General features: G+C 38.0%; 1 protein-coding gene across 1 annotated transcript; it reads right to left on the bottom strand.

Moving 5' to 3' along the window:
* Positions 1 to 14195: 14195 nt before the first annotated feature.
* Positions 14196 to 24332, bottom strand: LOC121425468 (probable G-protein coupled receptor No18). Its single transcript, XM_041621530.1, has one exon. The coding sequence runs from the start codon at positions 21914 to 21916 to the stop codon at positions 20465 to 20467; it is 1452 nt and encodes a 483-aa protein (XP_041477464.1). The 5' UTR covers positions 21917 to 24332; the 3' UTR covers positions 14196 to 20464.
* Between the last annotated feature and the right edge of the window lie 404 nt (positions 24333 to 24736).

Below are 24736 nucleotides of genomic sequence, written 5' to 3'. Positions count from 1 at the left end.
GTCTGTAATGCTTTTGACACCCACCCGCTCTCGTCCACCTGACTTTTATTTCGCAAAATCCTGGTGGCAACCCTTCCGCAAAAAAAACATAAGCAAGGGCTTATTATTTGAATCTCGGAAGCCTGTCAGCATTATACATGGATGAATCCACTATCCTTGGACATTATGCCTTTTAGCGTCATGTGCGAGTAAGCTTCGATACATCAGAGAATGATCTAAACATTTCCATTCAAATACGTACATTATAACTCGGAATATGACCGGCATGGCGAACCTCCCGCAGGCCTATACAAATTTTGTGATCATAAGACAGATAACAAAAAAAGTCTTCAACTGTTTGTCAGAGATGATGTAAGTTAAAAACTGGTATGAGTCTAGCGAAGGTGCTCTAAATTATCTAAACACACTAAACTATAAACATAAAACTGATCAACACAATGTTTCAACTCAAGTAAATTTAACAGTATTTTTTGTAATATAAGGACCGTGGAATTGCCTTTGCAAACGCTATTGAAATACAATTTATTTGCATGTTTCGCAGTCAGGAAGATCATTGTTGCGCGTGTAAAAAGACAACGTTGAATTTCTCATGATTACTTCTTTCTCTCAAGTAAATTAATTGTTGCGTCTAGCTCCCATTCTGCCGATCGTGCTTTAAATGACTTTTGGCGTATTGAATATAAAGGGACACCGTGGAACAGACAAAAATGTTATTGAAAACAAGTCTTCATTACTTATGCGTTTGTTGATGGCTTTTAATGGCTCCATACATGCCAATGTATTCTTGAAGTATTTGACATGATGGAGTTTTCTCCATAATTGACGCCAGTGAAGTCGTCTCCCTATTATTCACCTATGTCCCCTATCTCTTGATAGCGTGTCATTCCATTTACTTTACCCGTTATAAATCCTTGTTATCCACTGGCGTACAGAAGGGTTCTTGGGGCGTATTTTTGCATCTGTTCCTCTTTTTTATCTTCAAATTTTAGCACTGCCCGTTGACATTGTACCACAATTTAACATAAACACACGTAGCGAAATCATGAAAAAGTAGTTTGGGGTTTTAGATGTCGTTTTCCACCGGGAATTGGCAGCGTGCTGGCAACAGATATCGATACGACTGCTCGCAAGCTGATAAAAGAGCTGATATTTCTGGGAAAATCAAACAGTTCATGAAATGTTCATGAGATTTGGAATTTCCTGATGATTCCGTTATGCAGATCTACCAGCAAAAAAAATATTCTTTCAGCTTGATTCGTATCTCTGAATAATTCACAATAGCTCACGGAATCTGTATAACACCAACCCTGCCCATGACAATGAACATGAAGAAAAAGCAACGTTACGTTAATCTTACTAATGCCACTCGTCTACAACTAGCGTAGATATGTAGATCTTGGGCACCTTAAGGACTTCAGAATATAGAACATTGAGGATAAACTGGAACCTTCTTCTACCCTTTATACTTTCTCAGCAGCGTATCAGAAATATGCTCAGCATAACTGCGCTTGTCGCCTGGACGATTACCGAATTTTCTAGAATTTCCTTTGGGACCAAAGTCGTTTTGCAGCGTGACAGAACGAATAATATTCATTAGTTTTCCCCCCTTTGGTTTCTTTGCAAGCATGAGGTGACTGAGGTCATAAATTCAGAGTCGATGTCATGTGTAATACGGTCCAATTCGTTTGGTGTGGAAATTGTCGCCTGCTTGTGATATTACTCTACAATAAATAGGCTCCCTTACCACGACATCGATCCCTAATTACACCCGTGGGACCGGGTCATATTTACCCTCAACCCCGGTTAATCTGAAGTCGTTTTCTCCTTATTTCACATTAATCTACTGTTCCATTTTCTGCAAATAATAATGCGTTAGCTTCAGGGCAGCGGTTACTTTGCTTTGCGACTGAGATGATGCACTCGAGGTACTGCAAACGAAAAGATAATACACACTTATATAATTCAGGTTGTTTAAAGACTAATGCATGTATTCGGAAGTCAGGGTTAATTTAAACTCTGGTTTAAAGATAAATGAAAGCAGTTGCAGTAATCACTGATTTCACGAGAAAGTCAGTAAACCCAGGCTTAATTGTCACTATATCATCGAGTATCTAGATCTGATACAGTTACATAAACTGAACTTTGTGAAATCTTGAAATCTACGCATGAAAAATGTTCACACTGAAGATCACCAACACAGATAAGCGCACGTGGTACAGTGTATTATAATTGCTTTGAATGTCGGCTCGACGCTTGACCCGAATACCGTGCTTATTTGCTAATTTCTCAGCAATTAGACGATTTTTTTCCAGAATCCTTTGGCATATGTTTTCTATTTATACATGTAGAAACAGACACTTTGGTGGTCATTTCATTGGATTCTGTACGAACTCATTTTGAAATCGTCACCACAAATGGCATTTATCCTAAAAGTTGTGGTTTAACTACAGATAGCCGATTATGACACTAATCTCTGAAAGTAGAGGTTCAATCCACCAGCTCACTTGACTCCCTGAGCATTCTTAATTGCCATTACCTCACCGTAGCCCAAGTTAATTCAGACTTCAGAATAATGGCCTTAAAGTTTAAAAGTTTTGTCATTGAAGTTCCTTGATATTGCCTTCGGGAACTATCTCCTCCCGCAGATAAAGGAGAAATATGATTGTCATGGCTGCCAACGGTTTATGAATTCCTACGACATACTACGGAAAATGTAAAATATGAATATACCATGCATGTGAAATTTTTGTACAAAGTAAGCATGTGGTGTGCCCAATGAGGAACAAGGTAGGACAAAAATATCTCCGGGGGAAGGGGGCAATCAAACATATTGCTGAACACGCGTGACCAAAAAAAACGCGTTTAAAGGGGTGGGTTTTTTCAGCTTTGGACGCTGGCCGCGCGTGCAATTGTATAAAAAAGGGTATAAAATATGGTCAATGGTCAATCGCGGGGTCAGAATGTATTTAGGGTGTCTTTTTTCCTAAGCTTTTTTTTCTAAGACTAGCCAAATGTGTTTACGGTTTGTTTTTCCCCCGGGGCCTTTTCCTCCTCGTTTCTGAAAAGTGTCCGGCCCGACTCAAGACTTGTTTAGGGGTCATATTCTGGCGACAACTTGTTCATGGGCCAAAATGTGTAAATGAAGCCCGCGAAAAACTCTTTTAGGGGGTGTTTGGAAATAATGTGGTCTCGCTTTGAACAGCAAAACATTTGGCTGCCCCCCCCCCCTCCCAGGGCAAAAATCAAAGGCTTCTATCGCTTCGAACTTCCATCTTAGTTAAACATCCAGCATTAAAAGCCAATTCCTAACACATGAGAGATATTCTACCAAATATCAAATTACTAACTTGATGTACACTTAGAGTACTTGGTGAGATGGAGTGAGCTGATCATGAATCACCTTCTCTCATGAGGCCATAATGATGCGTTTAAGTGACAACCATGAAATATCAATGCATGATAACGCAATGACGTGTAACATGTCGTGTTCAGTATTGCGGTTACCGCCGTCGAAGGATTGTGATCGTATCTTGAAACCAACAAGGGATGCGCTAACAAGCAGCTCCCGAAAATGTCAGTACACTCCCAAGGGAACGATGCCTCCAAAAACGAATGAAGAGAAGAAGAGAAATATACGAATGGGGTTAATTATGTGGTCGATAAGCTCCTTTGTTTCTTTGGAGAATACATGGACACGGTTCGCGATGAGCATGACCCCATTTTTTTCTCAAGGAGATTGGAAAGAACGACAACAGAATTAAGGAGCAAACTTTTTTTTCGCCCACGGTTTACCCAAGTTCTTCTGGTAGGAATAATTCTGAATTCACCAAGGGACATCCTAATATTTCCCAAAGCCATTAATAATTGAAACGCATGACTGTCATTGAAAAAAGATATTTCCAACTTCTTTATAGTTTGGGAACTACTTTTTCTCACCTCCAGGCAGATATTCCTGCTACTTCAGGTTCATTCCTGTACAAACAAAGGATTGTCATACCCCCTATAGGGGATTGTTATTCATCCTACTTCTGACGTGACTCCGGAAGCTACATGGTGATACTTTACGGATGATATGCGCTTTTCCCAAGGCCAAAGAAATCAAATATATGGCAGAGCCGGTAAACGACAGAGAAATAATCCATTAATTTAATTCCGCATTGTCATAAAAGACATCTCCAATCCTCCAAGAGGTAGTATCTTCTTGTCTCAGGGTAGATGAACTGGAAAGCCTTGCAGTCCCATGGCAGTAACACTAGAGATGTGAATGAAAATAAATCTGAGACAAGATATCTGAATGAAATGGTCTATTGGTAGTGTTTCATAAAGCCGTTCCGAAGTGACGCAGGGGTTTTTTTCTTTGCTTTTTTCACGAATTGAGATGCGCTCCTGTGAAAAACACCCTCTGGTTTGCTTGTATAATGACTTTCCCAAATTCTCATGAAAAATCTGATAGATCATCAACTCCGTTTTCGGGTGATTGTTAATGTAATGTTTTTAATCTAAAAAATGGAATTTAACGGTAAGTCTACCTGACACTGCCTGATGGGAACAAAAGTGATCTGGACCCAGGAATGGGTCACCATTACGGAACACCACCAGGATATTTTCTTCTAGCAAAACGAGATTTTGATTGAGAATGTACCAAAGAGCAACATTCTCTTCATGTATTGGGTGTTTCATGTGCGTCAGTGTTTTATCACCAATTCCATTCATTAAAAAAACAACTGCCATTTTTTTCACCAGTACACTAGGGTTCCCGGTTTAGGTCATTTACGAATAGTTTGGATTACCGCTTTGAAACATTCTGTTCCACATGAAATGAAATAAGTCCAGCATGGAAATTCACGATTTAATTTCCCCCCTCGGAATGGCACACTAATTGATGGTTGAGTTTGAACCTATAAACAAATCCTAGAGTTGCTTTGTTGAGTTTCAAGTTTTCAAATAGTGGTCACTTCCATCGCTTTTTATACCAATATTACTTACTGTCACAAATTCCTTTATTGAGTATATCAAACATTACAGCCTAATTTCATTACAATTATCATTTGACAAAAATTGCTTTTGTGAACACAGTCTAATTTTGATGACTTCATTTTCTCCGCCATGCAGCATTGTGTCCCACCTGATGGAAAGGGTAAATAAAAAGAATATCAACTCAATCCACAGACTGCGTAGTTCATGTTGTCTGGTGACATGTGTGTCTACCCCCTCACATCCAGTAAGGACCTCCATCTCCTTTCCATTACAATGTGATTTATTTTTTGCAAGTGATTAAGTAGGCCTCAATATTCATGATAATTTCACTGCTTTCATTCCTTGCGATGCTAACGGCCAGCACGCAAGTAACATGTGCCGGGACCGCTGCATACGAAGAAAAACACATTATTGTCAGAGTCAATATATCTCGAAAAAAAAGTGTAATTGCCATTCCTTTGTCTTCGGGCGATAAAAGACGAGGATGAAATACCCATCCCTTTGCCTTAGCAGTAAAAGCCCAGAGACGTTTGGATACCCGATGAGGATTTATCTAGCCATCAAAAGTTGCAGCACCCACAAGCGACATTGCGGTGGCTACATCCACACAAGATGAGGTGGCGATGTAGTGCACCTAGGCAATTGGTGGCGGGAAATAGCCGGAGCGAAGTTTATATTTTCTTCTACGAAAAAGAGCATGCCCAAGCGGTACAGTGCAAATGCAGTCAAACAAAATGCTACACTGTACATTCGGATAAATTATATTGTGGCGCGAATGGCATATCATTGTGACGCAAGCAAAGCCCAAAACTTTTCCATCACTAACAAACTTGTATAACTATGCGCCTAACAAAATCGTAGACCTTGAGCCTGTACGAAAATCGTAAGATCAACGTCATGCAACCCTGCGATGATTATACGGTTAGCAGTTTACAATCATTCTACGGTCAACCAACGGTGTTCACACACTAAAGTGGGCATGGCTGATCGTTTATATGTATTATAGATGACTAGTAAAGAAGAACAGTGCATATTTGCCTGGTTAAATGCCACACAAGTACTGAACGTGTACATGTGGTCCAACTTACATCTTTGTGCACTTACGTCGAGACTGAAGAAATACGGTAATATGAACTCACTGGGCATTATTTGGAGGGGGTGTATTGATCTAAATGATATAGAACTCTCGAGTGGTGCTGGTCAGTGATGGCATTTTTCATTGACGTATTCAAATTGCAAGCAAGCTCGATTCTATTCATCAATTCGTGACATTAGTCGGGAGCAATGGTGTTAAGGGTTTCAAGCAATATGCATTTTTACAGCATCGCATTAAAGTGCTTTACGCTTATGAAATGAGGTGTGAACGTGGCTGAACGAATATGAAAGAAAAAAATTTGATCTGCAGTAGCTGTCAGGCTCCTAATGCACCAATCTAAGGGATGAATCTTAAAAGGAACGAGATGAGACAACGCCTTTAGGAAAGCATGGAATTGTCCATGTTGCATCACTTTGGATTATTTTATGTCAACACGTGGACCGAGGGAAAGGGAATGTAAAGATGACGAATGCTTCGCTTATCTCAGCCATATTATGTATAATGGCTTATTCATGGGTAGCGGAGAACAGTACGGATGCATTTTTCCACACTTACTCACAAGTTTATAAGGAACAATATCAACTGATTTCTTTTTTTTTTTGAAGAGAAAAAGAAATTCATGTTTATTCTTAAATTATTTTTAGAGCGCAGAGATCCCCCCCTTCATTCTGGCAATAGTTTTAATAAAGTTTATCACACCACTCCTTCCTCCTTTTTGTTGTTGAAGAATTGCAGGAGATTCGCCTTGTCATGGCGATTTATTTTTAGTTATACGAAGAGCTTTACAGGTGAGTTAGTGTGTGTTTCTAAAACAGAAGATTTCTTTCAGACACTCAGGTGACGCCATTTCGTTCCGTATCTCTCGCCATTGTCGTCATCACACCAAGGCTGTGGACGTAGCAAAAAAATTATTGATTTAAGGTTCTTCCTGTACGCAATATATATATTTTTTTACGTTTTGCCATCTTACCTGATTATGATCCATGTTTGCATTCTCTTGAGAGGAAGCAGTCAAAATTGAGAATCATTCCAAAAAGAGGCCACGATTTGTTCATCGCAGTCAGACCAATCTGTCAAATTGTTATTCACCGCATAACAATCCCGGGTGTACCAAGCGGAGTCGCACCCAAAAGTCAACAGCTTAAGACTGGTATTAAGTCGGTCATCTATTGATCAGTTGCGCTCCAAAAAGACCAAAAAGAGAAGAAGATTATATTCGCGAAGACGGCAAGGGAGAAGAAGGAGCTTGAAGGGTGATCCAGTTGGCACACTGAAGTCGGCTTCATCCGAGGAGAGGTTTTCCGCAGACGTGTGACATCCTGAGTAGGCATCGATCCGCACTCGAGCCGCAATCTCCGCTCATCCTACAGATATCCTCTCGCTATCTAACCCCACCATCCTCACCAGAATTACCACAATCGTATCATCTAACCTTCCTCACAAACCATGAGATGCAGATTTGGAGTAATTACAAGATAGTAATCAGGGCTTATGTTCACTGATCGCACGTATAGTTTGGAAGGTATGGTGGTCACATGCCTGGCTTTATTGGGTGATGTTTCCATTGTTTTCACCCTGTAATATTAAGTCAGCAGATTCGTGAAATTAATAGAAGATTAATCCGTTTAACCTGATATATATATAACGGTGTTACTTTTATGCGGGTCTGTTTTTTGTTCCGTGAGACTGTTTGAGTGGGACTGAGTCCAGCATTACATTGGTTGGTTGGTGAAGGGCCTTTTAATGATTCAAATAAAGTGTTCATTTCACCACCACCACTTTTAAGCAAGATCAATATCACTCCATTCCAAGGCAAAATCTAATATGTTGTTGTTGAGAATACAGTAACATCAACAAAAAAATCAGTCTGTGGGAGTGGTCGAAGAAAGGTACCTTCAGGGGCCTCTTGCATAAACCTTTTACCTGAGAAAACTCCGGTAAAAACTGAAAACTATGGTAAGTCTGATTTCTGCCATTGACTTTAACACAGGGCAAAAACTCCGGTAATAACAACCTGAGTTTTCTCAGGTAAAAAGTTTTATGCAACCGTCCCCTGTAATTAATTCCTGGGATACGACTTTGGTAAGCAAAATTCAGTGACAGGTTTATTAAGCAATGAATGGATAAAAAATAACTTCTGCTGGCATCGCATCAAAGCAGAAAACTTGTACACTCTTCTTTGATATAATAATAGTAATGCCCGATGACAAGTACGGGTCACTCACTATTCTGCATCTCGTCGACCCATTTTGGCCGCGCATCTGCACTTGCAAGCAAGATGGTGTTCGAGTTTTTACCCCCACGTCAATAAAAGATGTAATTGTCCATGATGGTCTGAGTGTATGATTGAGTCGTTTTGATGCATGCAGATATCGATATAAGGGGCAAAGAGTTTTGGTAAAATGATGTATAAACACGCACAGACCAGGCTGGGAGATAAAAAGAGAGTCCATTTAGAGGACAGGAAAGACGGAAGAGTAAAACAGAGAAAGAGATCGTAGCGGACAAAGATGGGACAAGGTAAATGAAAATCGTTGAGTGCCTCATTTGCCTTTGTGACCGGCATAGAAAGAGAACGGGGAATTAATGAATATATGAACCGACGTTTGTCCAAATAGCTTAAAGAGCGATCAATAAATTCTGAATATGTTTATTTTTCAGAGAACGCCGATATAGAGCCTTTGACGTCCAAAAAATGCATTAAACCTTTTGACAAAAAAAATGCACCCCGGGAATGTCGGTTATTTGATTTGGGTAGATTATCTTGAAACATGATCCCTTTGTTGAAATGATATTTTCTATTCATTATCTATGTCTTCGAATTGTTTTCTAGTTGTCACAGCTTCACTCTCGTCACACATATAGCACTTGTTTTTACATTGATTGAATAAGGTTATATTGATTTTTTCCGGAATAGTGCTCTGCGGAGAGTAAAGTGTATGCACTGCACTGTTCAAAAATATCCTTAAAAGGAGTTATCCTTAGAAGAAGCATAGTCTGGAGAACACCTGTAATCTTACCAGATGTGTAATCTTACATTATATCATATAAAATTACAGGAAATTGGTTATTGGTGTATGGTACCTTACAAATTTCCTTAAAGGTGGTGTCACACCTTGGTGTTTTAGACAGCGTATGCCCGACGTATCAAAATTTCTCTAAAACGTCGGCATACGCTGAACTTTGATTTTTTTTCAACTCTGGGCGTTTACTTAGCGTATTCATAACGAGTTGGACGTATACATAACGTATTAGTAACTTATATCGAACGCTTCGTTAACTTATAAGTAACGTATTCCAACGAATGCTTAGCGTATTACTGGCGTACACAACTTATGCCCTACGATAGCCTAACTTACGCATAGCGCGCGGCAGCGTATTGCTGACGAACACGTGTCGTAATCTATAAAAAGGCTGCCGCTCGACTATTCAAATCATAACCGCACGATACATCACTTATCAACACCACCGCCATGCCGAAGAAAACTCCTGTGAACCCACCTTTATATACCAATTCCTATAAACATGATAAACGTTGTCAATACGCCATTATACGGTAGCTGTAAGTAATAAACACGTTCAGTAAGTTTTGTGGTCGTCCGGAGCACGTCTTCATACGTCAATATACGTTGGAGTTAAGTTACACATACGTTCAAAGCACGTTACTCATAGGTTAGAAGTAAGTTTTAGGGTACGCTGGACATTATCTCGACGTTTATGAATAACTTACGAGTAACGTGTGTCAACGTGTATCAACGATCGCGTAACTTGCCTACAACTTATGGCTCGCGTATGCGGGACGTATGAGTCATACGCTGGCATACGTCGAAAAATTCTGTGCTTGCACAAAACTTTTCGACGACCTCGCCGTATGACGACGTATACCAGCGTGTTTTAGCGTACTCTTAACGTATGCAAAACTTACCCGTAACGTATTCGACGTACGCCAGCGTATTCGCCAAATTCCTCATACGTCGGGCATACGCTGTCTAAAACGCCAAGGTGTGACAGCGCCTTAAACAAAACACCGTTTTCCCCTTTTTAAACAGACCTGTTTTATTGAATTGTAGAAAATTCATATTTTATGAATTTACAGGATGATTCTGTCATTGCTTTCTGTAAAACCTTTTTTTCTGTAAAATCAGGACTTTTTAAAAGTGTAGTATTTTAAGAACAATTTTTGGATCAAATGAATGTAGAATTAATTACAAGAACCATACAATTGTCTTTTTTTTCAAGAAGCGTTCGGTTCCTTTAATGAATTAAAACATTCTCTTAGTGAATAATCAATGCGTCGGCATTACTGACTTCATGAGTCTTGAAAAACATCCTTGGTCTAATTGTTTTCTACATGAGGTACGGTAAGAAATATTACCACAAAATGGAAGCCTGCGATCTATATTAAAATGCAACTCCCTGAGGATATCCCATTTCAGGTCCATGTCCAATTTTAAGGCTGAGAATTAGGAGATACCTTGCGAGTCCGCAGACTATCTATTTCTCGAGTTCGGAAGCAATGTCTATTGAATTTCCCTTGAGGGAAGGGGGCTGCAATCCTATCCCAATAAGATAGTTATGACAGAATTGGAGAAGGGTGAAAGAGAGATGGCAAACGATGAAGGTGAGAAAGTGCAACTCAAAAACAACAAACCGCATCGTTGGGTAAAATGGGGCAGGGGAAAAACGAATAGTAAAAGCAGACGGCGGGGACCAGGGAGAGAAAAGGGAAAAGAATGAGCGATGGCATGGATGGGGAATAATTAGGAGAAGATGAGAATCGAGCAGAAGTAAGAAAAAATAGACATCAATGGAAGAAGGATTGCTACTTCTTCTACCGCTAGTTCGTATACCAGTAATAGCATTAATAATGATAAGAATGCAGTAACACTATCAGGAACACTGATAATTATATTGATGTTTTATTAACCCACTAAAGCGAATTTAGTTATGAAGCTGATCAACAGATGAGTGCTGTATACATCTATCAATAGGGAGCTTTCGCAACCACTATACAGATGCTTTCTGTAACATTGACAATCTATTGTCAACAGCCCTTCATGACAAAGCAGATTTGTCAAAAATCAGTGAATCAAAATAGCAGTGTCGTCTTGGACCCACGGAAACTGTCCTAAAAAAAATGACATACTTGAAAATGTTTTCGTTAGCTCCGAATCTGAGCACGATCTGCTGTCCAATTTTAGACAAAGGCCACTAAGCTGTTCATTGTGATTTGACGGACATTCTTTAATAGATTTACTACGTTGCAGAATCTGTAGCCATTGCAATTGAGAAAAATTGCTACTATTACCCTCCACCAATACAAATGTTGAGCGCCGAGCAGCAGGAAGAAGACCCCGCTTTTTGCTCGTTTTGTATATATTTTTTGCATGACTCCAACGAGGATCTAACTAACGACCTTCTGTCCATGAGCGGAACGATTTGCAACTGAGCCACTAGGACAATAAAAATAGGGTAAAAGTAGCAGTAAAAGTAGTAGTATTAGTATAAGTAGTAGCAGTAGTATTAGTAATAGTAGTAGTAGTAGTAGTAGTAGTAGTAGAAGTAGTAGTAGTAGTAGTAGTAGTAGTAGTAGTAGTAGTAGTAGTAGTAGTAGTAGTAGTAGTAGTAGTAGTAGTAGTAGTAGTAGTAGTAGTAGTAGTAGTAGTAGTAGTAGTAGTAGTAGTAGTAATAGTAGTCGTGTATAGTAGTAGTAGTAGTAGTAGTAGTAGTAGTAGTAGTAGTAGTAGTAGTAGTAGTAGTAGTAGTAGTAGGAGTAGTAATAGAAGTAGTAGTAATAGTAGTAGTAGTAGTAGTAGTAGTAGTAGTAGTAGTAGTAGTAGTAGTAGTAGTAGTAGTAGTATAGTGAGTAGTAGTAGTAGTAGTAGTAGTAGTAGTAGTAGTAGTAGTAGAGGTGGTAGTAGTAGTAGTAGTAGTAGTAGTAGTAGTAGTAGTAGTAGTAGTAGTAGTAGTAGTACAAGTAGTAGTAGTAGTAGTAGTAGTACAAGTAGTAGTAGTAGTAGTAGTAGTAGTAGTAGTAGTAGTAGAGTAGTAGTAGTAGTAGTAGTAGTAGTAGTAGTAGTAGTAGTAGTAGTAGTAGTAGTAGTAGTAGTAGTAGTAGTAGTAGTAGTAGTAGTCGTAGAAGTAGTAGTAGTAGCAGTAGTGGAAGTAGTAGCAATTAGGAAATAAAAAACGGTGTCATTTGTTGTTGCAGTAATATTCCTACCACCCCGATCTTTAAGCACTCTACAGAAATACTGGATAATAATTGAAAGATCGTTTACAGTTGTGCAATTATTAAATGTTTGTCCAAGACAAATATTGTGTTATTTCGTGCTTTGCAAACTATGACAGTTTCTTCAAATAGATTAATTGGTTGTCCTATATGAATAAGCGGTAACAAAACATATTGTGTTGGTCCAGGAAAATTCATAAAACCTATATGAAAATTATGAAGTGATGGTGTGACCGCGCATTGCAGATCTCTTGGAAGCATTTCATAAACATTTGTGTGTGACTGTACTTGATTTTGATTGGCTGAGAAGCGCTGATATTATGGTTACTGTCGGATGAAATGTCCGACAGGTCCCTTTCATAAAACGTTCCCCTGGAGATGCATATTATAAAAGCGGATCAATGTTGATTTGTATATTAACGGGATGTAAAGAGCAAAATTGAGCTATTATCGATTTCGTTCAGGACATCTGTCTTTCAATCGAGATAATGTTTCCCTACAATTATTTCTTGTCTTTGGATCATGTTCCAGTGAATTTCTTTTTTGTTACAAATTAAAACATCTTTAAATATCACTAGCTTTCCGATATTCTTAATCAGGTCTGTAGAAAAAAAACATAAAAAGGTTCTGGACTACGTTTTTTTTATTCTCCCCCTCTCTTCTCTACAGCGCATTCGCGAGGTTTATCGCATACTTATTTAGGGAATAATCTCTCGGGAGAATGTTGAGGTGGGTCAAACTCATTATTAACTGAAATATGATTTGGTATTTTTTCACTTGATATTTCTACTTTTAGCCTAAAAATACATAGTGACTATAAACATGTATCAATTTTACGCATTTCGACTCAAAAGGTTGCACCTGTAGAAAACGCTATCATTCACGCACCCACATGCGCATCCACGCACAAACACCCACACACTTCCACTCGGGAAGCAGTGCGTGAACGCTTACGATAGATTTAACCCTTTACACAGATTTCCTTCCATTGCCTAGATGGAGACATTTTCGCTAAAAAAACATTGCTAAACTACGCTCGAAAAATGTACATAAGAATTTAATTCAGTGTAGCTGATGTTCTAAAGTACAAGTCAGGGCAGTGCTCTTTGATTTTGTATGCAGACGATGTCACAGTTACACCAATGAAACAGACTACGAACCGATTAATATGATAAATAATATGCCACAGAAAATAGCGTAATATCGAATTGAAGTTCGTTCGGTAGATGCAACTGGACGATGTGATAGAGGAGGGAAGAAGGAGGAGGATGCGGGGGGGATACCAGTCGAACTTAGCGATTGCGTTTTATCCGTCTTGATGGGGAGAGTGCAAGGACTAGGTTCTGGAAAAGACATTCTGATGTAAAATAAGTTAACGAGGCTTTTCTGCATACATTGATCTCGATATCATCCATTTGCGGAATTAGGCACGAAGGAATTTCGCATTGCGGGATTCATCAATCACCGTTTTAGAGAGGCATTGGAATCTGTCCCTAGTTTTTACAAGCTGTGCCGTGATTGTGTTTGTTATTTCATGTAATATTGTAACAGAAATGATATCACGTATTGCTGCGATGCGCGGTATCACACCGTACATGAAGTCGCAGATAAACCGTGCAGCATCCTAGAAAGTTGAACAACCTACACATAACGTTTCCTCATTTCTTTCGGGTGAGCACGTTATGCTAATCATTTTTTCACATCTTTAAAAGACATGAACCTTCGCTCTCAAATGAAAAAAAATTGAGTGCAGACATCAGTCAGACAATCTATCTCTACAGACAATGCTTACATCACGGCTTTTTAAGTCGAGGGAAATCTAATGAATAAAACGTAGACGCAAGAGCTGACAATCTAATTATAAAATAGGAACGTTTGGAGGCCAATGTGCTTGGTAGACATCTTTATTGATATTGTTAACATAATTCAATAAAACTTAGTCTGTTAGAAACATTATTAAGTCTGCAGTGATCAATTACACAAAAATAACCTGATCTATGTTCTTTTTCTTAATACATAATACATAATGAAATAGAATGGTCTTAGTTAAGTCAATTTACAAAGCGCAATAATATATGTTATTTTTGTCCCTCCCGTTGGCATGCTTTAATGTATAAGAGCCAGAATAATCAATGATATTAGTTTGTTACATGCTTTCAAAGGTTATTCTTAGAATATTTCAATATTCCTAAAACCTTTTCTTAAACTCCACTCAAAATACAACGAAAAACAACTTTCCAGGCAAACCTGAGTATATCTCATCTATTTTTTTCAACACATTAGAGTTTTTATTTCTTAAATTCAAAATTTAAGAGAAGATTAACACACAGTTTTTACAGCAATTGTATCATATTCCTAAACAATGGATATATTTCGATAGGAGAGACCCGTTGTGAGAGACATAGACTACACAGGTGTTATTCTCAATCATGCTTATCATTTCTTAACTATCGCTATTATATCGCTAAATTGATAAACAGTATATGTCCCATCATTGTTGCAGATTTAGATTCTCAAATTATTCAATTATAATTTCATACGTTCCAAAAATAATCTGCTTGTATTACTTAATGAACTAGATCAAGTACCACAAACAGCTACCCTTTTTCAAGTGTTCATGATGCAAGGGTAAGTTGCACAATAATAATTGTGCCTGTTTCACGCTCATTCCGTATTACTTAGAATAAAAGGGACTTTGTTTTTGCATAAAAAACCTTCCCAAACACGACCCTACATAGGAGGCAAAATCAAAAACGGGTTTAAACATCTGAGAATGATTCTTACTGCATAACGAACTCTGAAATAAGTACTCAGGCATGTAGACTTATAGGTCTAGTTAACGTTTTTCATTCACGCAGAATGGGATTAAGATATCGATATATATTTCTTTTACATTATTATTCGTTCTCGACATTTCAATTTACACTTCTAAGATAATCATCACAAGTTGCCTGAAACCGTTCATCACAAATCCAAAACCATTCATCAAAAACAAAATGAATTCTGTTCAGCGATTCAGGACATTGACAGGAAGACCCGTTTTCACCGATTCGCTCATATACTGGACATGACCTTACAGAATAAAGACATCGAAAATTACAAAATATTACACATTCTCTTCGAAAATCAACAGAAGAAGAACACGGTTCCACCAAAATATCTAATTACTATGTTGGTATATTAATTATCTCATTTAAAAGTTACATGAATTGAATTGTATATCAATGTGCGAGCATGAACACGGGCATGACACATGACCAATTATATATGGGATGGCATGAGCGAGAAATGAACGGGGCAAAGCTTAGAGATTAGAAAGGGAGAAAAGAGGGTAAATTACGAAAGAGAGGGAGAGAGAGGAAGAGAGAGAAGGGTAAAGACAGAGAGTCAATGAGAGGGGGAGAGAGGATAGTAAAGAAAGGGAGTCACAGAGGGAGGGAGAGAGGGAGAGAGAAAGAAGGATAGAGAAATATATGTCTTCACCAGCTGATGCGTTATGAATTTTCCTTTTTCAAGAATCGATCTCTAAAAAGCATTTCCATATCCAGGATTTAGTGCACATCAAACAAAATCCCCATAAAGGCTCACGCAACGCAGAAATGCACGAAATCTATTAACAAAGGAAGAAAAAAAGAAAAAAAAGACGATAGTGCATAATATTTTTCTCGCGCTAAGCGATCATCATTTGGGCTTTCAGGAATCTTAACCTTTTCATTTTATATATAACACCGAAATTCCCCTTGAGCATATCGGAAACATATAAAGTACGATATTACGCTCAACTTAAGTACTGAGGAATTTAAATTTAAAAATGCATTTTAGTCCATCCCATGTAATTCCAGGCAATACATTATGTATAAAATACTCATGCACCCAAGGTTTGATTTATTGCAAACCCAGACTGAATCGTGTCAACATGAATATTTGGGATATGCATAAAAAAAATATTCTCAACGATGCAGACATTAACATCTTAATATAAATTGGTCTTATCGGTCATGGCCTGATAAAAATTGTTTATGTAGGTCTTCGTTCAAAATTCATAGCCGTATCAGAAATGGGGAATGCAAGGATTCTCGTTTTTGGTGATCGTCGAAAAGTAAGTAAAAGAATTTAGCGAACTGTTGCCTTATCATCCGATGACATATTTTTTAAATTCCATGCTTTGAATGTATATGTATAATTGCTTAAATGCGGAATATGTATAATTGCTTAAAGGCAGAATATGTATACCCAATATTGGTTAAACTCGTTGTGTCTTAGTACTGTCAATTTTACCCTTATTAATACCTTATCATGAGACCGTTAACGACTTGTAGGGTGTGGTGTTAGAAGAAAGAGCTGTTAAAAATAAATACTAATAAAAAGCAGATTTATTTTCGATTCAGACAAACCGATAAAAAACTGATATCAGAATTATGAATGATAGCGATTTAGTTTGGAGTCAAGGCAAGATTTGCTTTAAAATGGTAGCAGATTGAATGATCGCTACTGCAACGCAACGATTATAAATACAATTTAAAGGTACAGTACAATAGTGAATTTCAACCTACGTCAATGCGTAGATACATTAGATATAATTCTTTACTCTAATTTTGTATATGCAATAACCAGTTAACACATTTTTTTTTACCAACTCGGGTCGCAGACAAGTCGTAAGGAGTGCTATATAGCATCAGTATGATTGGAAACGTATAAGAAGATCATGACATTTAAGAAATTAATAATAAAGGACAACCACAATCTCACAATTATTTTTTCCAAGACGAAAGCTGTTTAACCGAACAAATATTTGTTTAAAACAAAATAGCATGCTAAATAAATTGGGGGTTTTACCAACCAACCTATTGACTGGTTCATGATAAACCAACTTTGAGGTTGGTTTAAAGAAACAGAGAATACGTAATTTAAAAAAAAGTACACCATTATATGAAATAAAAATATCCCCTCGTCGCGGTTTGGCTTAAACTATCTTAATTAGATCTGAATTCATTCCTAACAGTGCTTATCTTGTCTTGTATCTCTTCCATTTCAATACCCCTATCTGAAGTGGGGGAGGGGATGGAGTGATCGTCAAGAGCATAACACAACGCACTGCCAATTTAATATGCTCTAAGACACATAATGTCAACCCCAGTCCAGCATAGATTATATCATCTTAACATAAATACAGGAAATAATCGACCACAAAGACTTTAATTTCTAAAATCTGATTACGGTCAACATAGAGTGTGTATATTTAAGATTTCCAAAGTCCCAATCAAATTCATGTCAAAAGAGGGAAACATCGACACTAAATCACTAAATGCCAAATGAAAACAAATCGTGCTTTGAAATGGCAGTTTCTTATGAAAGTTAATCAGCTTTCCCATTCTGATATTATTGGCTATATTACACTTTATCACTTACATACTCCAATTAACATTTTGACAAGTAAAACCGTGCTTCTTTTCAATTGATTAAAACTATTATTATTCAGATAACTTAATAGGATTTTTTGATCAATCCTGATTAAAAAAAATGTAAAGTGCACATTTTAAAATGACGGTTAGCTTTTTGAAAAAGTATAAACATGGTAATTTTTTAATTGAAAAAGAAATATTACAATTCAGATGATTTGTCTGATTAAAATTCATAATTGATCCTGTTAAAGAGATGTGCGACATAAATCATGGTAATATTTTGATAGCATACACGATCTGTCTAATTCAAACGCAGTCATACTTCATGTTCAGGTAATTGAAAACGAATCGTGCAGATCCATTAGAATCTCATTATACATTCAGGGATCATGTTTTCAAGGCGATTTAAATATCAGCTCGTGTTGACAACGTGCATTTACAAATACCAACATGTGTGCACCACATGGTATGTCGTACTTGCCTTCTGCATCGAGCTCTAGGTCTAGGTTTAAAGATATAAAACCAAAGAAACAGTTTCTGTTTTAAGAAATAGAATAAAGTTGCGAAACTGAAACTATTATTACTTTTTAATGAAAGGTTGCCAAATTTCAAAGGAACGCAAAACTATTGTTGCGTGAGTTTTACATGACCTTTTATATCGTGACATCTAAGGAACGAGAGAAATCATCATATATTACCATATTTCTTAATAGGTGATGACTAGTAATGATATATTTTCATTTTAAGAGGTTGAAAGTTATCACAAATATCTAAAATGTTGAGTCTTCGTTAATAATGATAGAAGATGTGCAAAATAAGAAATATTCGTTTTTAACATGTTTAAGAGTCTCTTTAATAAGAATGAAAATGATATCATTTGTCAATATTGATATTGTTAACGCTATGAATTCCGACCTTTAGATATAACATGTCCTGTTTCTTGATCTTTTGTATTACGTTCTTCTGACTAGGTTTGTCAACTATTTATTACAAATAATATTATCTTGATGCATTTAACAATTTGTGGTCAGATGCGCTTCACTGCTCTTTGTTCTGTACTTGAACAGTATTTAAGAAAGCATATTGACCAACGAAATTATGTTTAATCTATTGACATGATTGATGGAAAGCGAATTGAGTAACAATTCATCCAACTACTTCATGTTTTCCATTCAAGAAGTATTTCTTAAACTGTGGAATTCACTTCAATATTTACTTATTTCACTTTCAAGCAAATTGATTCTGAAGAAGTTACTTTAACAATATTTTTTCATAAGCATTTTTCTAATACTGAAACTGAAACCAATGAGGCCAATATAAACACAAACTGTTGAATGTCGAAACAAATATCATTTGTAATTGATAGCTTTGAAAAGATGGTCGGAAGAATCGAAAGAATAAAATGCGTTCATCCAATGTTCACAAAATTTTGTTTTCAAAGTTACAATCAGGAAGTAAAGGAACTGATTCTTTCGGAAATATATTCTTCATTCCCCGAGCATTTACGTTAGAAATAACATTTATTCACCAATAAATTCGTGATGAATTTGAATTCTTTTTCATCTTCCATCCTACGCTTGGTAGTAAATAAAGAAAGATCCATCCCTTTTTTTTCATTTTACCGAAGTTCTTTCATGTTTCTTGTCCTGAAAATAAATGTCCATGCCGTTTGCACTTTACTTTCGTGAATTATTGCTACATGGATGAAGAAATATGGGCTCACTCCCATGCCAAATATGATATTACCACCAAAAAGCATTATCATTTTCTTAAGCTGATTATGTGTTGTTTTGAAATCGGGTTTTTCACAAGTGGACCATAGCATACTCAGCCTAAAAGAAAAAGCAAGTTTTAGATATGGAGTTATTATGATAATTTTCGGTTTAAGATTTAAACAAGTGTTAAGAGAGTGAATAAAATAATGAAAAAAACAATAGCTGTAAGATTAAAGAATTATTACAGGTGTAGAAGGAGAATGAAGAATTATATTTCATTCTTATAAAATCGTGTGCTTTTTTTTGTTCACTTTGCACTAATTTCCTGCGATTAAAGTCATTAAAATTAATAAACTGACAACCAGTTACAAATAATAATATAATAATGATGATGGTAAGTTCTTCAACAGCGCATAACACAATATGAATAACGTCTCTATGCGCTTCCAAAGGACTTGGATATTATTAAGTGAACATCTATACAAATAATTCTATTTATAATAGCAATTCAAGTATTCTTTGGCTTTCTCTGATCTAGAAAAAGTGTTGCGTTAGGAGACATATCAACGTGTATGTAAAATCAATGAATATTTCTATATAATTTCGTCATAATGTACAATAATTGTTTTTCTTTAAAACTTCGACTCTATTTTACAAAAATGCTGCATTCAAACTGTTCAGGGGTTTGCATCCACAAAGGGAGCAGCGATATACTGAATAGATTCAGATTCAGAAATAAACAAAATAATTAGTAAGGAACAAATAAGACGGTGAAATAAATCCGAGGATTCAGTCCTCTGGGGTCACTGTGCAGTGTTCGCTATTATCTCCAAATTCAGTCACTGATGTAATAGTTTATGTCTATTCATTGGAGTCTGACACAAGTTAGTGAAATAAGTTCCCAGAAATACCCTCGATTACTGAAATCCGCACCAACATAAAGTAAGACCGCAAGTCTCATTTCCAACTCCAATTCCTCAAGTAAATAAATTGCAAAACAAGTTCTGTCGTATGCGTTTCTAAATATATCTCCATGGAATCATCATCGTTTTTTCGGGCGTTTGCGAAAACCAAGAATCTTCTTAAAAGCTCTCCTAAAATCGCGGTTAAAGATGGTGTAGATGATTGGGTTCAAGGCACTGTTGCAGTATCCTATCCAGAAAAAGAAATCGAAGAGTAATTGTGGTATTTTACACGCCGGTCCACATAGAGCGGATATGACGTAAAGTTGGAAGAACGGGTACCAGCAAGCGAGGAACGTTCCCATGATGACTCCAAGAACTATAGTGGCTCTTCGATCGCGGCTCTGTGCCAACCGTCTTTTCTGTTTCTCGATCTCATGCGGGTCAATGCGAGATGGTCGATGCTGCATCTGCGGAGTGTCAGGCCTGAGATGAGTGTCGCTCATTCTCGCCCCAGGTGGAAGAAGCGACGTCGAAGTCGTTATCGACGGCGGATGTAGAGTGTTGTCCGACGGGGAATGTGGTATCCGGTCATGCGTACTATCCCCGTCCGGGTTACTACTGCTTGTTCCACACGCCGAAGGGACAGGTCTCGCTATGTGCTCGTGGTCCACTTGCAAAGTAGCCATTTGTATATCGGGGTCCGCTTTGTGTATCATTGCGTATGTTTTTCCATCGAAATTTGTCCGATCGTCTACAGATATACATTCGGACGCTATCATGTTTTTACCATTGGTGCGTTTCGATTTTCGAACCGCTGAACGAGCTCTCCTTTTAGCTGCCAACCAAATTTTCCAATATACTATCACCATGATAAACGCTGGAATATAAAACGAGCCCATAGTTGAATAGAGGATATAACCAATATCCTCGCTAATAACACATTTGTAATAACCATTGTCACCCATTTTGATTTCGGATCTCCATCCAAAAAGTGGTGGCACTGAGATGATCATTGACAACATCCACACCACTAGGATCATTGAGCGAATCCTGCAAGGTTGGCGCCATTCCGCATGCTTTATCGGTCTTGTTATAGAACAATAACGATCGATAGATATCAAACATAGATTGAGAATAGAAGCTGTACAGGCTAATACGTCGAGGACAAGCCATAGAAGACAAACGTGGTTACCAAAGATCCAATGTCCGAGCATTTCATTCACAACACCAAGCGGCATGATGAGGACCCCAACCATTAGGTCACTAGCGGCCAGCGACACCAGGAACCAGTTCTGAACAGCCTGGAGGGATCTCTCTTTGAAGACTGCAATGCACACCATAATATTACCAATAACAATGAGGATGATGACTATTAAGGCCATGAAGGAGCAGATAAGTATCCGAGTCAAGCCGTAACCACTCGGTGGATAAGGCTGCGGCGAGGCGTCAGATCCATTAAGGCTATCACTTGCCGAATCGTTGCTTAGAATCGATGGAGAGGATATAATAGGGTCGTAGTCGGAGAAATACGACGCGGGTGTTGTACCTGCCATCGTCTTATTTGCTGACCACAAAATCCTCTGATACATCTATTTTACCCTCCCGATGATTTGAAACGCTTCCAAAATTAGAATTCAGCTCTCTTCTTGAGAAATAATGATCATGATGGCAACGCACTGTTTTGATACACCACCGTCTATATTTCATAGGTTATCGTTAAACCAGACGCTTCATACATTAATATCATTCTGTGCGGTCACTCTAAAAATAGGAATGCCTTCTGGAAAGTAACACTTCTTCCAGACTTAATCTTGTAATACGTACCCCTTACTTCATGTCAAAGTGGCTAGGGCGTCGACTGCATTATGTGGTGCTGATCAGAGAATTGAGCATGAGTTAATATATTTTATGAAAATATAAGTTCATGTATTTGTCATTTTGGAATTATGTTTTTTAGAATAACAAACAGCAAGATTGACAGACTTTTTCAGATAACGTCACCTCTGCTCACAATGTTTATTCCAAAAAGCGTAGAATCGTTCAGACAGTGTCCTTCACAATCTCTGAGACACCACGCAATGAAGCAAGAAAAGAATCATCACTAATAGTCCCACTCCTGAAAGAAACCGACGAAGATGTAACGGCTCACGTCGTCCGGCTAAAAGCGATCGTGTTTGCTCAGATAACAATTTTTCAGGGGGAAAACATATTTAATCACTGTCAGATCCCCCATCCAAAGTCATTTGGCATCGATTACTTCCTCGCTTGCAACACCTTCTGAATCGTGCTTCCCCCGCTAAGATGGCGTGGCTAGAATTAAAATGTAGTGCTGTATCTGACTCTATCAGCAGATTCACAAGACGAGCCTCAAAAGAAGAAGAGGAAATGTTGACAGAGGACCTTTTGTCGTTTCAAATATTACGTCGTCTTGTCTGCGATATGTTTGCTTTCTGTGGAAGAGAAAATGGATAGTCAATCACACCAATTCCTTAAGGACGTCGAGTTACATGGTCCGAAATTATTTCTTGTAATTAATCCAAAATCGCCTAATAAGATTGATAAATAAGGCGAAAGTCCGATGTTTCATTCAGTACCAATGGAATAGGAAGTACATTTTTCCTTGTTTTACCTCTAGTTATTCAGTCACTGAAGACATCGTAATCACATCACTCAATAAATTAAATATCTTAAGTGGCTCTAACAATTAGGAAGGGTTGATTTTGTTTAAAAGAATCTGTGTCCATTACTAGATACAAGTCAAATTTATATTGTTCGGTACGTTTGCATCTTTATTAAGGCGAAAAGTTTAATGCACGTCACTGTCGTCAATATCCCGAAATAAACTGATTCGGTTAATCACAATCTTCCATCGATTTGTGAAAAATCACGGGAAATGGCGTGAAAAATCTCACTTGGTATTTATGTCAGGGGGAGCTGAGACACGATCATTCCAACTCATGTATAGTTAAATCCCAGCCATCGTACGACTTCTCGGCTCTTCGGTGCACTTTTCACGATCTTGTCAACCACTAAATGCATCAGGCGTGCTCTTATCACCAACGTCAATTCTCCTCCACTTTCAGCTATCAGCTCCGAGATTTGTGGATAGTGTGCTCATTACCAGGCCCGAAATCGAGCAAATCGGTTTTTATGCCACCAATCAAGTCGTCGCTGGAGAAACATTACCAGAGTGCTTCGATATAAAAGCGAAAAGGTAAGTTCTACAAATAGGAGGACCGAGAAGTGTACTTTTAAAACCTTAAACGTGGTTGAGGAGGAGGGCTAAGAAGCGGCTGCTGTTCCCTAAGGCTGCTAGCGATGCAGTGCTGCGGACCATCTTAATTGGTAACCTTTTATACGATTCATTACGGCTAATAAAGCGCATTTGAGCGAGTGAAACAAAGATTATGTTATAGGTCCAAGGAAGCAAGAAATGTTCACGTGATTTTTCGGAGTGCCATATCCGAGAAAGAGAAGGATGCTTGTAGTCTGAACAACTCACAATGGTAATGACAGGTTAAACTATGGTTGAACGCTTCCAAATGTCCTTTCGATGGAAGTGAGTCAGTCAATAATGAACGGCGGTTTATAAGCATTTGATCAGTTTCCGATTCCATCCCGGGGATCAGCAACAGACATGATTTGGCAAATAAAGACCTACGTGCCCCTCTAATTTGCCCTCAAACAGACTGTTTAGTTCACATCAGGCATACACTCCTCTTTTGACAAACTTAACGTTCTTCAGGAGGTACGCAAACAGGCGCCACGGCCCCGAAACTTCAACATCAAATCCCACTCCGAAGAAAGAGAGGGAAATCAGACTTGTCTCCTATTGGTCCCTTAGATGTTTAAAACCACCGCTGAGTATTATAGTGGTAGAGATCGTATGCTGATGCACGTTGACTTCCCCGGTGTGTACGAGTACACGAAGGATTTTAATCGTATAAGTAGTGGTGCCTACATGCTGCTTTAGCACGATCCGTTCTGCGACAAGTTTCTGTTCGGTATACTGGCAATCGCACAGATGAGGCGCATTTTATACCGTGTGCACTGCATTGTGCCATCGATGACGAAATAGAGCAGCTCAGCCAATCACAAAGCTTGACGACGTGAAAGGATGAGCGACGCTATCAACAAATCTACTCGAAAAAAAAATTTCCCATGTCATCGAAAAGCGATAGTGGCAAAATGATCGTGCGGAATTTGAAATTCATCTTCTTCTGCTCACAAGAGCTGTGTTCCGATGAGAGAACTCAATCGCTCTGACGCGTCAAGAAGTCCTTAGTAATGGAATTTGATTTTTTTCCCCTAGTATTCGAAAATTGCTCCTTTCTCCTTTAACTCATAACATAAGTATAGCTCTTTTTTTATCAAACTTTCGAACATATTTACCGATATCGTGGTATTTC

Source organism: Lytechinus variegatus, chromosome 12 (assembly GCF_018143015.1).
Source record: "Lytechinus variegatus isolate NC3 chromosome 12, Lvar_3.0, whole genome shotgun sequence".
NCBI lineage: Eukaryota > Metazoa > Echinodermata > Echinoidea > Temnopleuroida > Toxopneustidae > Lytechinus > Lytechinus variegatus.
This window is presented reverse-complemented; position numbering and strand designations above follow the sequence as displayed.